Source organism: Hyla sarda, chromosome 3 (assembly GCF_029499605.1).
Source record: "Hyla sarda isolate aHylSar1 chromosome 3, aHylSar1.hap1, whole genome shotgun sequence".
Classification (NCBI taxonomy): Eukaryota; Metazoa; Chordata; class Amphibia; order Anura; family Hylidae; genus Hyla; species Hyla sarda.
The window spans coordinates 67,301,662-67,316,399 of NC_079191.1; the positions used below are offsets into that span (position 1 = coordinate 67,301,662).

At 42.5% G+C, this 14,738-nt stretch overlaps 1 protein-coding gene across 2 annotated transcripts in view; it reads right to left on the reverse strand.

The window, feature by feature from the left end:
- Nucleotides 1-14,738, reverse strand: part of WDR35 (WD repeat domain 35) — a 105,434-nt gene that overhangs the window by 28,013 nt on the left and 62,683 nt on the right. For both annotated transcript variants that reach the window (XM_056564259.1, XM_056564260.1), the window contains exons 21-24: nucleotides 13,950-14,153; nucleotides 9,523-9,669; nucleotides 7,006-7,138; nucleotides 5,148-5,258 (exon numbers count right to left, since the gene is read on the reverse strand). In XM_056564259.1, the coding sequence (XP_056420234.1) occupies nucleotides 5,148-5,258; nucleotides 7,006-7,138; nucleotides 9,523-9,669; nucleotides 13,950-14,153 (595 nt within the window). The remainder of the gene's footprint in view (nucleotides 1-5,147; nucleotides 5,259-7,005; nucleotides 7,139-9,522; nucleotides 9,670-13,949; nucleotides 14,154-14,738) is intronic.

Below are 14,738 nucleotides of genomic sequence, written 5' to 3' on the forward strand. Positions count from 1 at the left end.
TCCGTGGTCGTCACGCATCACACTCAGAGCCTCCAGCGCTGCAGAGAGCGCACAAAGATGGGTGCGGAATGACAGATTACGGGGGTCACCAGCAGCAGGCCCCACGCTATCAGACATCTTATCCCCTATGCTTTGGATAGGGGATAATATGTATTACCCCTTTAAAGGGGTACTCCGGTGGAATTTATTTATTATTATTTTTTTTTAATCAACTGTTGCCAGAAAGTTAAACAGATTTGTAAATGACTTCTATAAAAAAAAAAATCTTAATCCTTCCAGTACTTATCAGCTGCTGTATACTACAAAGGAAGTTCTTTTCCTTTTTGAATTTCTTTTCTGTCTGACCACAGTGCTCTCTGCTGACACCTCTGTCCATGTCAGGAACTGTCCAGAGAGGAGAGGTATGTTATGGGGATTTGCTCCTGCTCCGGACAGTTCCGGACATGGACAGGGGTGTCAGCAGAGAGCACTGTGGTCAGACAGAAAAGAAATTCAAAAAGCAAAATAACTTCCTGTGAAGCATACAGCAGCTGATAAGTACTGGAAGGATTAAGATTTTTTTTATAGAAATATTTACAAATCTGTTTTACTTTCTGGCACCAGTTGATTTAAAAAAAATATATATATAATAGTTTTCCACCGGATTACCCCTTTAAGTGAATTCAGATGTTAAAGGGAACTTCTCATCAATTTCATGAAGCCTGAACCCCGAGTCATTGGGGCGGTACCCATCAGCTTCTCTCTGCCCCACCAGCCTTTATTGATAAATCTCTCCCTGCTTGTGTACAGGGAGAGATCTATCAATTAAGGCTGAATTCACACCACGTTTGGGGCACACGGCGGGAGAATTTGGGGAAAAAAATGGTTGCTGACATATCTCTGCCGGACCCAGGCCGTACCATTTATTTCCATGAGTTGTACAGAGTCAGCTAGTGATTCTGGTTCTCTGGTTCTGGTTCTTTGATGGACTGAAAACCGCAGTCTGCTGCACTTTTCAGTCCAGTAAAAATAATACCATCCTTAAATGAATCGACCAGAGTCACTAACTGACTCCGTCTGACTCTAATTAATGGGGTACGGCACCGGTCTGGCAGGGATATGTCGGCAACAGGTTTTAAAATTCTTCTGCCCGATTCAGCTGTCGTGTGCCCCGTATGTCAATGTAGCCTAAGGCTGGTGGAGTGGGGAGATGCTGCCAGAGATAACCCTCATGACCTGAGGTTCAGGCAGCATGAAAGCGGTGACAGGTTCCCTTTTAAAAAAGGAGTCTATAAAAGACTTCTAGTAGACCTTTGAAATATTTAGAATTTTTTATCTAAATAGGTAAATACAATTAATGTGAAGCAATATCATGTGATACATACCGTATATACTCGAGTATAAGCCGTCCCGAAATCTAGTGAAGTTTCCTTGACAACAACGCACAGGGACGTTCATGCGCATGAAAGTCCCTGTGCGTCGTCATCAAGGCAACATCACTAGTCCGGGGCCGGCCCGGAGCGAGCAGACAAGAGGGCCTCCCGGTGAAAATGGACAGCCTGGAATGACTAACCCTCCCCACCGGACGGTCCCTGCAGCATCGATGGCCTGGACCAGCTCACCCTTCCTTCCCAACGAGGGGAGGTGAGCAGAAAACTAAAGGGGGGGGGGGGTCTGGATGATGACAAAGGCCCGTGCAGTGGTCTTCAACCCGCGGACCTCCAGATGTTTCAAAACTACAACTCCCAGCATGCCCGGACAGCCGATGGCTGTCCCTGTGCGTCGTCATCAAGGCAACATCACTAGTCCGGGGCCGGCCCGGAGCGAGCAGACAAGAGGGCCTCCCGGTGAAAATGGACAGCCTGGAATGACTAACCCTCCCCACCGGACGGTCCCTGCAGCATCGATGGCCTGGACCAGCTCACCCTTCCTTCCCAACGAGGGGAGGTGAGCAGAAAACTAAAGGGGGGGGGGGGGGTCTGGATGATGACAAAGGCCCGTGCAGTGGTCTTCAACCCGCGGACCTCCAGATGTTTCAAAACTACAACTCCCAGCATGCCCGGACAGCCGATGGCTGTCCAGGCATGCTGGGAGTTGTAGTTTTGCAACATCTGGACGTCCGCAGGTTGAAGACCACTGAGGGGATTGACAGGCGGAGAGTTCACTCGAGTATACGCCGAGGGGGGGTGTTTTCAGCACAAAAAATCGTGCTGAAAAACTCGGCTTATACTTGAGTATATACGGTATATTGATCAGAGTGTTCAAAATGGAGTTCTCTCTAAAGAAATTACTAAAACACTAATTGTTGACAGCCCATGTGTTCCTGTTGGACAACTTTTTACAACCTCAAGTTAAAAAAAAAGAAACCATAGTCTACGAGACACAGGTCATTTTCTAAGTTTACTGAAGGAAATTTCTAGTGATGGTGTACATTATCTGCACATTAGATGTATAGAGTTTATATACTAACATACCTCAGAAGGAAGGGGCGAGAAGTGAACATGAATTATTAAATCAGGATAAAAATCTCAGTAATAGAATGATCACGTTTTAAAAAAAAAAAAAATAGATCTGCTCGATTTTGTGTTAACACAAAATTATTTTAGTTTTTTTAGCGATTATATTTTTTACAAATTAATGGTATATCGATGGGGTCCGCCGTTGCCCCTAATGCCTTTATGGCTTCATTTAAAGGGGTACTCCGCTGCTCAGCGTTTGGAACAAACTGTTCCAAACACTGGAGCTTGCATCGGGAGCTCGTGATGTCATAGCCCCGCCCCCTCATGCCATCACGCCCCGCCCCCTCAATGCAAGTCTTTGGGAGGGAGCATGACAGTAGATTCTAATTCTACTTTGTAATAAAATCAGTCATTTTACCCAAAAATCTATGGCTAAACACAAAAAAAAAAAACATTTTGTAAATGTTGGGGGCTTCCGTTTCTACGCAGTGCACTTTTTGGTAAAAATGACACCACCTCTTTATTCTGTAGGTCCATACGATTAAAATAATACCCTTACTTACAGTCATGGCCGTAAATGTTGGCACCCCGGAAATTTTTATAGAAAGTATTTCTCACAGAAAAGGATTGCAGTAACACATGCTTTGCTATACATATGTTTATTCCCTTTGTGTGTATTGGAACTAAACCAAAAAAGGGAAGAAAAAAAGCTAATTGGACATAATGTTACACCAAACTCCAAAAATGGGCCGGACAAAATTATTGGCACCCTTAACTTAATATTTGGTTGCTCACCCCAATAACTGAAATCAGTGGCTTCCTATAACCATCAATAAGCTTCTTACACTTCTCAGCCGGATTGTTGGATCACTCTTCCTTTGAACTGCTCCAGGTCTCTCTTATTGGAAGGCGCCTTTTCCCAACAGCAATTTTAAGATCTCTCCACAGGTGTTCAATGGGATTTAGATCTGGACTCATTGCTGCCACTTCAGAACTCTCCAGCGCTTTGTTGCCATCCATTTCTGGTTGTTTTTTGACCTATGTTTGGGGTCATTGTCCTGCTGGAAGACACAAGATCTCTGATGCAAACCCAGCTTTCTGACACTGGGCTGTATAGTGCGACCAAAATCCATTGGTAATCCTCAGATTTCATGATGTCTTGTACACATTCAAGGCACCCAGTGCCAGAGGCAGCAGAACAACCCCAAAACATCATTGAACCTCCACCATATTTCACTGTAGGTACTGTGTTCTTTTCTTTGTAGGCCTCATTCCGTTTTTGGTAAACAGTAGAATGATGTGCTTTACCAAAAAGCTCTATCTTGGTCTCATCTGTCCACATGACGTTTTCCCAGAAGGATTTTAGCTTACTCAAGTTCATTTTGGCAAAACGTAGTCTTTCTTTTTTACGTCTCTGTGTCAGCAGTGGGGTCCTCCTGGGTATCCTGCCATATTGTTTCATTTCATTTAAATGTTGATGGATAGTTCGCGCTGACACTTATGCTCCCTGAGCTGTGAATTTCTTTGGAACTTGTTTGGGGCTGCTTATCCACCATCCGGACTATCCTGCATTGACATCTTTCATCAATTTTTCTCTTCCGTCCACGCCCAGGGAAATTAGCTACAGTCCCATGAGTTGCAAACTTCTTGATAATGTTGCACACTGTGGACAAAGGCAAATCTAGATCTCTGTATATGGACTTGTAACCTTGAGATTGTTGATATTTTCCCACAATTTTGGTTCTCAAGTTCTCTTCTCCTCTTTCTGTTGTCCATGCTTAGTGTGGCACACACAGACACACAATGCAAAGACTAAGTGAACTTCTCTACTTTTTATCTGCTTTCAGGTGTGATTTATATATTGCCCACACCTGTTACTTGCCCCAGGTGAGTTTACAGGTGCATCACATGCTTGAAACAATCATATTTTTCCACAATTTTGAAAGGGTGCCAATAATTTTGTCCAGCCCATTTTTGGAGTTTGGTGACATTATGTCCAATTTGCTTTTTTTTCCTCCCTTTTTTTGTTTAGTTCCATACACACAAAGGGAATAAACATGTGTATAGCAAAACATGTGTTACTGCAATCCTTTTCTGTTAGAAATACTTCATTTTCTTGAAAAATTTTAGGGGTGCCAACATGACTGTATATAGTTTAGATTTTGTCTTACTTCTGGAAAAAATCATAACTACATGCACAAAAATTAATACATTTAAAAAAGTCCGATTTTGACCCATATAACTTTTTTATTTTTCCGCATACAGGGCTATATGAGGGCTAATTTTTTGCGCCGTGATCTGGTTTTTAGCGGTACCATTTTTGTTATGACTGGATTTTTTGATCACTTTTTATTTTATTTGACCAAAAATACGCTATTTTGGACTTTGGAATTTTTTTTACGTGTATGCCATTAGCCGTGCGGTTTAATTAACGATTTATTTTTATAGTTCGGACATTTCCGCATGTGGCGATACCACATATGTGTATATTTATTTTTATTTACAGTTTTTTTTTTTTTTTTTTTATGGGAAAAGGGGGGGGGGGGGGGGTGAATAACCTAAGTCTAAGTGGAGCTCCACACATCAGCTAATATAAATAATATTATTTATAAATAAATAATTACTAATAAAATAATCAACTTGAATATTCGGTGCACACACTCACGAACTTTGTTGCAATATCATGTGATGCCACTGACTTCTGCTTACCTGGTTCAAGTGCATGCAGGCATCTACTGCTGCTTTTGGCATGTTGCACTTCAAAAATGCTGCCACGGCCTGCTCACACATACCCACAGTCACAAACATGCGGGCGATGTCCTGTTCACAGACAAAATCCATTAGTAACAATGCAGACCTAAAAAAGCCCATACACTTAGGAGAAAGTCAACTGTACCCACTGATTATGGCAAGAATGGCTGAGCATCTTGAGGGGAATTCATCAATTGTTGTCTAGTATGTGCAGTATTTTAGAGCAGAAAAGTCGAGTTTGATGTTACCTTCCTGCGTCAAATTCATCAAAAGTCGCACACCACTTGATGAATTTACCAGCTCCTAAGCCTATGGTACCCGTTTAGAACTGCTTTACAGAGTTGAAGTAAATAAGTGCGGGTTTGTGCCTAAAAGACGGCCGCCGCGACTTTTTTGCCACTTTCAGAGAAAAGTCACACATAATGAATCAGTGCCCACTGCATAAAACTAGTCTAAAGCACTGCAAACGGTGGTTCACTTTCAAATATGATCAAAAGCAAAAGTCTCACAAAAGGTGCATGAGAAGTGACTGACTTTTTGTGCGACAATTTTAGACCAAAAAAAAAAAGGTTCTAAATAGCTTGATGAATTCCCCTCCTTATGTGTATGGGGGTATGGAAACTTTACTCTCAATAGGTGAAGTCTGACGAAAGAGGATTCAGAGGAAAGAGGTGCCTGCCAGTAGTTTATTCCCCCTCTCTCCCTATATATATATATATATATATATATATATATATATATATATACACACACATATATCTATACACACATTATTTTTTATTTTTTTTTATTATTATTATTTGTATTATTATATTATTCTTAACAAAATAATAACAATAATATAAAAATTATTTAATTATTTAATTCTATTATTTTATAATTTTATTATTATTATTATTATATATATAATATATATATATGCTGCTGCATTCTTCTGTTGCTGTTATATATATATATATATATATATATATATATACACACACACAATGGTTTCAGTCCAAAGTAATCCCCAGAGAATATGTATCGTACCTGGAGCCCCACAACCTCCTAGATGAGTCTATACGTAAACACTGAACACAGACATATACTCCCTGTTAGACGTATCCCTGTCATTTAGAAAAACTTTTGACACATGAGACAGATATGTGAAAAGTTTAGATATCAGTGTTTACCAAGCAGGGTGCCTCCAGCTGTTGCAAAACTACAACTCCCAGCATGCCCGGACAGCCAATGGTGACGCCCCTTGAGGAAGCTCGACAGAGCGAAACATATGTAGGGGTTGGCATGTCCTGGGTAAGACTTATTATACCTCTTTGGTACTGGATTTTACTTGACTATTGCACTTTATTAACCTATGTACTTCCTTGAGGCACTTTACTTACTACTTGTTTGCACAGGTGCATCAGTCTGTATCTAGCTCTGTATTGTGACTATCTGCCCTAGTACATGTCTTTTATGGTATTATCATACTGTGCCATACTGTTTGTATGTGTTTTTTAATATCTGTAACTTGTTTCATCTATTATTGTATTTGCTAGTATTTTGTTTTGGGGTATATTATGTCTGTTTTTCTAAAAGACTGGGAAATGTAATGCATTTTGTCCCTTGCAAATATATGACCTACAATAGTTCCTGATATCTAAGAATCCAAGAACCCAATAACCAAATAAATTCCAAGAACCCAATAACCAATGTCAGGCTGACTCTGAGTTACATTTTTGGGTTAGTCAAATGTTTTTTTTTCCCTCACACCTTTTTAATATAAATCTTTGTTTCCCTGGAAGAAATAAACAACAGGAGACGCTTAAAAACTTACTGGAAGCAGTTTATTGTTTTCAGGCAAAGAATTGGCCAGAATCTCAAGTCCGTCATAATCCTCCAGCATGTAGTAGCATTCTGCCAAGCGTTCCTGATTTCTTCCCTGTACATAGTACTGCACGGCATTAATCCTACAGAGAAAAAACAGGTAACAGGGACATATTACATCATTAAAGGGGTACTCCGCTGGAAAAAGTTTTTTTTTAATCAACTGGTGCCAGAAAGTTAAACAGAATTGTAAATTACTTCTATTAAAAAATCTTTACCCTTCCAGTACTTTTTAGCAACTGTATGCTTTTTTGTCTTGTCCACATTGCTCTCTGCTGACACCTGATGCCCGTATCAGGAACTGTCCAGAGCAGGAGAAAATCCCTATTGCAAACCTATGCTGCTCTGGACAGTTCCTGACATGGACAGAGGTGTCAGCAGAGAGCACTGTGGACAGACAGAAAAGAAATTCAAAAAGAAAAGAATTTCCTCTGTAGCATACAGCTGCTAAAAAGTACTGGAAGGGTAAAGATTTTTTAATAGAAGTAATTAACAAACCTCTTTAAACTTCTGGCACCAGTTGATTAAAAAAAAAAAGATTTCCACCGGAGTACCCCTTTAATATACAAAACTCTCAGCAAGATTAACAGTGTCAGCATTTTAAAGTACTGTGGTGCCGTACAACTTATCCCCTATTCAAAGATAAGTGTCTGATCCTGGGGTTTCGACTGCTGGGACCCCCAGCGATCTTCTGCACAGCACCCTGGCTCTCCACAGGAATGGAGCATGTTGACCCCGCACAAACTGGTGGCTGACACGCCTCCTCCATGTATCTCTATAGGAGAGCTGGAAATACAGCGTTCAAGTATTTCCAGCTCTCCCCTAGAGATACATAGAGGGAGCGTGTCGGCTACTGCTGTGTGCAGGGGTCGACATGCTCCATTGCTGCTGAGAGCCAGGGTGCCGGGCAGGAGATTGTAGGGGGGTACCAGCAGTCGGACCCCCGAGATCAGTCACTTATCCCCTATTCTTTGTACGACACCACAGTACTGCTTTAAGGGAAAAAATATTTCTTCGTATCTTCAGTGCCGGGGCCAACTTGGGATAAAGTGACACCACCGCTGCTGTTCTCTGCTGGGTCCCGCTGCTAGCAAACAGTAGTGATGATGTCACTAAGCTCCGCCCATGCTCCAAGTTGGGCCCAGCACTGAAGATATGGCAGAAGATTACGGGAGAACCACAGCACAGAAGGGGAACAAGTAAGCATAGTTGTTATCTGTGTCACCGGCACTACCTGTCTGTACCGATAGGTTAGAGCAAGTGGCACTGATGACAGATTTCCTTTAAAATCTTTCCTGTTTGATTCCCTTCAGCCATGCACAAGGCAAAACACAGCACATCAGTGCTTAGTGTATTTCTTTAAAAGTTTATAATCACAGAATCATAGAGCACGGAACGGGGCCAGGTAAGTATCATTGTCATCGGGGTCATCTGCACTACCTGTCTGTACCGAAAGGTTAGTGCAACTGGCACTGATGAAAAATTTCCTTTAAAGGGGTGCTCCAGTGGAAAACATTTGTTTTTTTTAATCAACTGGTGCCAGAAAGTTAAACATATTTGTATATTACTTCTATTAAAAAATATTAATCATTCCAGTACTTATTAGCTGCTGAATACTACAGAGGAAATTCTTTTCTTTTTGGAACACAGAGCTCTCTGTTGACATTATGACCACAGAGCTCTCTGCTGACACCTCTGTCCATTTTAAGAACTGTCCAGAGTAGGAGAAAATCCCCATAGAAAACATATGCTGCTCTGGACAGTTCCTAAAATGGACAGAGATGTCAGCAGAGAGCACTGTAGTCATGATGTCAGCAGAGAGCTCTGTGTTCCAAAAAGAAAATAATTTCCTCTGTAGTATTCAGCAGCTAATAAGTACTGGAAGGATTAAGATTTTTTAATAGAATTTATTTACAAATCTACAATAAGACAGAAAGGGGAGGACACACTTCACCTGTATCAGATGCGTGGCTCAGTCCCGGCAACCTAATTCAATACCTCCTGCGGGGTGCATACACTAGAGATGAAGTATCAATAAATATAATGCAAAAGAAGAGTATGTGCACTCACCGCTCAGCGGAGGTAGATACGTCCTGGGGTCCGGGTCAAGGGGGGGTGGATCTCAGCACCGGCGTGTGTTGGTAGTGCTAGGAGGCAACGCCGGCAGTTTCGCACATTGAGTGCGTGCTTCTTCCGGCATCGGGAAGAAGCATGCACTCACGTGCAAAACTGCCAGTGTTGCCTCCGAGTACTACCAACACACGCCGGTGCTGAGATCCAGCACCCCGTGACCCGCCCCCAGGACGTATCTACCTCCGCTGAGCGGTAAGTGCACATACTCTTTTTTTGCATATTAATTTACAAATCTGTTTAACTTTCTGCCACCAGTTGATTAAAAAAAAAATAATAATGTTTTCCAACAGAGTACCCCTTTAACATTTATTGTAAAATTCTCATCAGACTATACCATTTCTGTCTGTCTGCAAAGTAGTCACCAATGGCGTTGTATGCTTGCTCCAGCAGAGAATCGTCGGAGTCTCCAGAACCAGTTCTTAGCAGCTGCAGCACTCTGAACCAGTCTCCCAGCTTTATACGTAGGCTGATAGCAAGGTCTCTGTAAAGGTGATAAGGAGACATGGATACTGTAGATCTACCGGCTATTCACAAACATAATATAAAGACTGAATTGTTACACACTAAAACAAAAAGTAAGCATACTTGGAGGTAAATTTCAGACACTAATAGGGGGGCACAGTCCACAAAACCCACCATACCTAACAGATAAGAATGTGACATAGACCATGTGTGATCAGCTGATCACCCCAATGGCCACATTATGAAAGTGGTTAGAAGAAATTACCCATCTATTACTCAATAAAATAATAATTCATACAAGTACTAGAAACATTGCTAGGGTTTAAAGGGGTTCTCCGGGGCTTACACATCTTTTCCCCTATCCAAAGAATAGGGGATAAGATGCCTGATCGCGGGAGTCCCGCCGCTGGGGACCCCCGTGATCTTGCACGCGGCACCCCGTTTGTAATCAGTCCCCAGAGCTATTACGCCCCCTCCCATAGGCTTGCATTGAGGGGCGGAGCTTGACGTCACACGGGGCGGAGACGTGACGTCACACGCCGTCAGCCCAGTGGTCGCCCGTAATCAGACCCGGAGCGAACACGCTCCGGGGACTGATTACAAACGGGGTGCCGCGTGCAAGATCACGGGGGTCCCCAGCGGCGGGACTCCTGCTATCAGGCATCTTATCCCCTATCCTTTGGATAGGGGATAAGATGTCTAAGCACCGGAGTACCCCTTTAAAGAGGGCCGATACTATTGCAGCAATGTTTTCCTAACAGTGGGGGAGATTCTCAAAGAATTTTGCGCCATAAAAAATCAATTTGGTGCCAAAATTTGGGCGTGAAATGTATCGACCACATTTTCACAGAGCTTTGTGCTACGGTTTACACTGTTCACGTCAGTTTTGTAAAAGTGGGCGTTTCCACATAGATTGTCTGCTTTACATGATATTTTTAAAGGGGTGAGAGTCCAATTTACATCAAAAATTTCACACCAACTTTTGTGTGAAGTTTAGTTTAATTGTTTTTTTTTTCTCTCTTTTTTGGGGGAAAAGATGTTATCAAAAGTAATTATTAAAAAAAGAAAATTATTATTGAAAAGGGTTATTAAAAAAATATATTTATCTTTATTTTATTTTTTCTTGGTCACTGCACCTGCACTCACATTTAAGCTCAGAAATGTTTTATTTATAAAGTTATCGCTTGTCTGGACTCTAGTAACCATGGAATATTTCGTGAGATGTTTCTGGCAAAATTTTCTGGGAGGAAAAATATTGGCGCAAAAATTGGCAATTTTGGTGCAAAAAAATCCAATATGGCTGAAGAAAAAAAAAATTGGCGCGAAAAAAAAACAAGAGGCGCAAAAATGATTTTTCACATATTTTCAAAGCAGCACAAGAGACCTTTGAAAATGTGAAGAGAAAAATAAAAAGGGGTGAATAAAAGTGCTGGAACAGAAATTACAGTAGTTTTTGAGAATCTCCCCCAGTGTGTTGTAAAACTACAACTCCCAGCAAACTCTGCTGTATGGCATACTGCAGCATCCGTTAAGGTACACTGCCCAAAAAGGATCACTTAAACAACACAATGTAACTCCAAGTCAATGACACTTCTGTGAAATCACACTGTCCACTCAGGAAGCAACACTGATTGACAATCAATTTCACATGCTATTGTGCAAATGGAACAGACAACAGGTGGAAATTATAGGCAATTAGCAAGATACCCCCAATAAAGGAGTGGTTCTGCAGGTGGTGACCACAGACCACTTCTCAGTTCCTATGCTTCCTGGCTGATGTTTTGGTCACTTGTGAATGCTGGCGGTGCTTTCACTCTAGTGGTAGCATGAGACGGAGTAGGAAGGAGGGAAAGCGCGTTCGGGGTTCGGTGTGTTGCCAGATATCTAACATGGGTGAGTGATAATCCTTGGTTACTATTTCACATTGTTTGGATGTAGTTAGCTCCTTTTTGGAGTACTCTGATAGGGAGTTATAGATACTATATCCACTTTAGATGACTGGTTTTGGTTGTTATATATGAATCCCCATGTTAACTAAATACTTTTTATGATTGATGTGTCAACACACTGACATATGTCTGATGAACCTATTTATCATCTCATAATATATAGAGAATGTAATGTTTTTAATGTGGTAATTCAATAAAGAATATTTTTATGGGATATAGTGCAACTTGTTTTTTTTTTTTGTGTACAAACCCACACAAGTGGCTCAGGTAGTGCAGCTCATCCAGGATGGCACATCAACGCGAGCTGTCACAAGAAGGTTTGCTGTGTCTGTCATCATAGTGTCCATAGGATGGAGCGGCTACCAGGAGACAGGCCAGTACATCAGTAGATGTGGAGGAGGCCGTAGGAGGGCAACAACCCAGCAGCAGGACCGCTACCTCTGCCTTTGTGCAAGGAGGAGCACTGCCAGAGCCCTGCAAAATGGACTCCAGCAGGCCACAAATGTGCATGTGTCCACTCAAATGGTCAGAAACAGACTCCATGAGGGTGGTATGAGGGCCTGACGTCCACAGGTGGGGGTTGTGCTTACAGCCCAACACCGTGCAGGATGTTTGGCATTTGCCAGAGAACACCAAGATTGGCAAATTCGCCACTGGCGCCCTGTGTTCTTCACAGATGAAAGCAGGCTCACATTGAGCACATGTAACAGACGTGACAGAGTTTGGAGACGCCGTGGAGAACGTTCTGCTGCCTGCAACATCCTCCAGCATGACCGCTTTGGCGGTGAGTCAGTAATGGTGTGGGACCGCATTTCTTTGGGGGGCCGCACAGCCCTCCATGTACTTGCCAGAGGTAGCCTGACTGAGATAAGATCCTCAGACCCCTTGTGAGACCATAGGTTGGTGCGGTCGGCCCTGGGTTCCTCCGAAAGCAGCACAATGCTAGACCTCATGTGGCTGGAGTGTGTCAGCAGTTCCTGTAAGATGAAGGCATTGATGCTATGGACTGGCCCGCCTGTTCCCCAGACCTGAATCCGATTGAGCACATCTGGGACATCATGTCTCGCTCCATCCACCAACGCCACATTGCACCACAGACTGTCCAGGAGTTGGCGGATGCTTTAGTCCAGGTATGGGAGGACATCCCTCAGGAGACCATCCACCACCTCATCAGGAGCATGCCCAGGCGTTGTAGGGAGGTCATACGGGCACGTGGGGGCCACACACACTACTGAGCCTCATTTTGACTTGTTTTAAGGAGATTACATCAAAGTTGGATCAGCCTGTAGTGTTGTTTTCCACTTTGATTTTGAGTGTGACTCCATATCCAGGCCTCCATGGGTTGATAAATTTGATTTCCATTGATCATTTTTGTGTGATTTTTTTTGTCAGCACATTCAACTATGTAAAGAGGAAAGTATTTCATATGATTAGTTCATTCATTCAGATCTAGGATGTGTTATCTTAGTGTCCCCTTTATTTTTTTGAGCAGTGTATATTTTTTTCCTCTTCAATGTATAAAACATGTATGAAACAAATGGACAGTGTGAACCCCGCCATATTTGGGTATTTAGGCACATTAGTGTGTATCACTCCAGCTCCACACAATGTATTTTAAGAGGTTGTCCAGCAGCTTGGGGGGGGGCGTTCAAAAGTATGTCCGTTCTGTACTATAACAAAACAAAGCTTTACTCACCTCCTGCTCTTCAGGAATGCTTCAGGTGTTCTGCTCCGGTCCCCCAGAGCGATCCTTTTTTTTGAGCTGCAGCATTACTGTCGGGCCCAGCGTGTTACACTGATACTTAGCGAATCGCTGGACGAGGCGGGACATCGCTGCGACCAACGATTCGCTGAACGAAAAAGTCACACATTGGGCCCAAATGCTGCCCGGGCCCGATACAGCAGGATTCTGCTCAGGAAGGCAATCGCTATTGGGCATGGAGCAGGACACAGGAGGCATCGCAGGAGCACAGGAGGTGAGTAAAGCTTTGTTTTGTTATATATTACTGAGCAGGCATACTTTTGAACCCCCCATCTGTTGGATAACACCTTTAATGTGCAGACTGATGCACTGCTACTAGAGCTGAGCCCACTCCCTTCCCAAGCTTCTCTACTTTAGCGTCAATGGCCCAGACTTAACAATCTGTCTGAGACAAAAACTGTCTAACCAATCACGGCTCAGCATTTAATTTTTCCAGAGCAATCTGAGAAATGAGAGCGGAGCTGTGATTCATTTCTGTGAGCACTCATTGCCAATCAGCCTATCAATCTCAATTAATGGTTGGCCGATCCCAGTTCTAAAGTGTAAAACCCCTTTAAACCATATACCATTTCCACTTAAATTTTTTACCTTCTGTCCATATCCAGATACATCCTCTCTGCCTCCTCAAACCTGCCAAAATATGCTGAAACTTCAGCTTGTTTCATAGGCTCACTCTGCAGATTGCCCAGACGTTTCACAAACTCTATGCCCTGGTAATCTTTACAGCGGACAAAGGCTTGCTCGGCGGTAGGAAGGTCTAGCTTCTGCAGTGCGGCTTCAGCAAGTAAGCGCCTGTGAAAGGAAAAATATAAATAGTGTATAATCTGCTATGTACTGAAATAAACGGTTCTGATAAATGTCCAACTTATTTGCTGTATGTCCCAGTTATGTTGATCAGAAAAGGGATGCTGACATACAGCAGCGGGTCCATGTGAAGTAAATGGGGCCTTATCCTTAGTTTACATGTATAGCTTAATGGGGTACTGGTTGCAGGTACTGGTTGCAGAAAGTTAAACAGATTTGTAAATTACTTCTATTAAAAACTCTTAATCCTTCCAGTACTTATCAGCTGTTTTATGCCCTATAGAACCTCTCTGGCTCCAGACAGTTCCTGACATGGACAGAGGTGTCAGCAGAGAGCACTGTGGTCAGACAAAAAAGAACTATACAACTACTGGAAGGATACGTTTTTTTTTTTATAGAAGTAATTTATAAATCTGTATAACTTTCTGGCACCAGTTGGTTTTGAAAAAAAAAAAGGTTTCCACTGGAGTACCCCTTTATTTATCACCCTTATACTGCCTGATGTCTTGTATAGTCATCTTGTGCTTTCTATCTGTGTGGGAACTAAAAGAGTGTAAGAACCATGGAGAGATG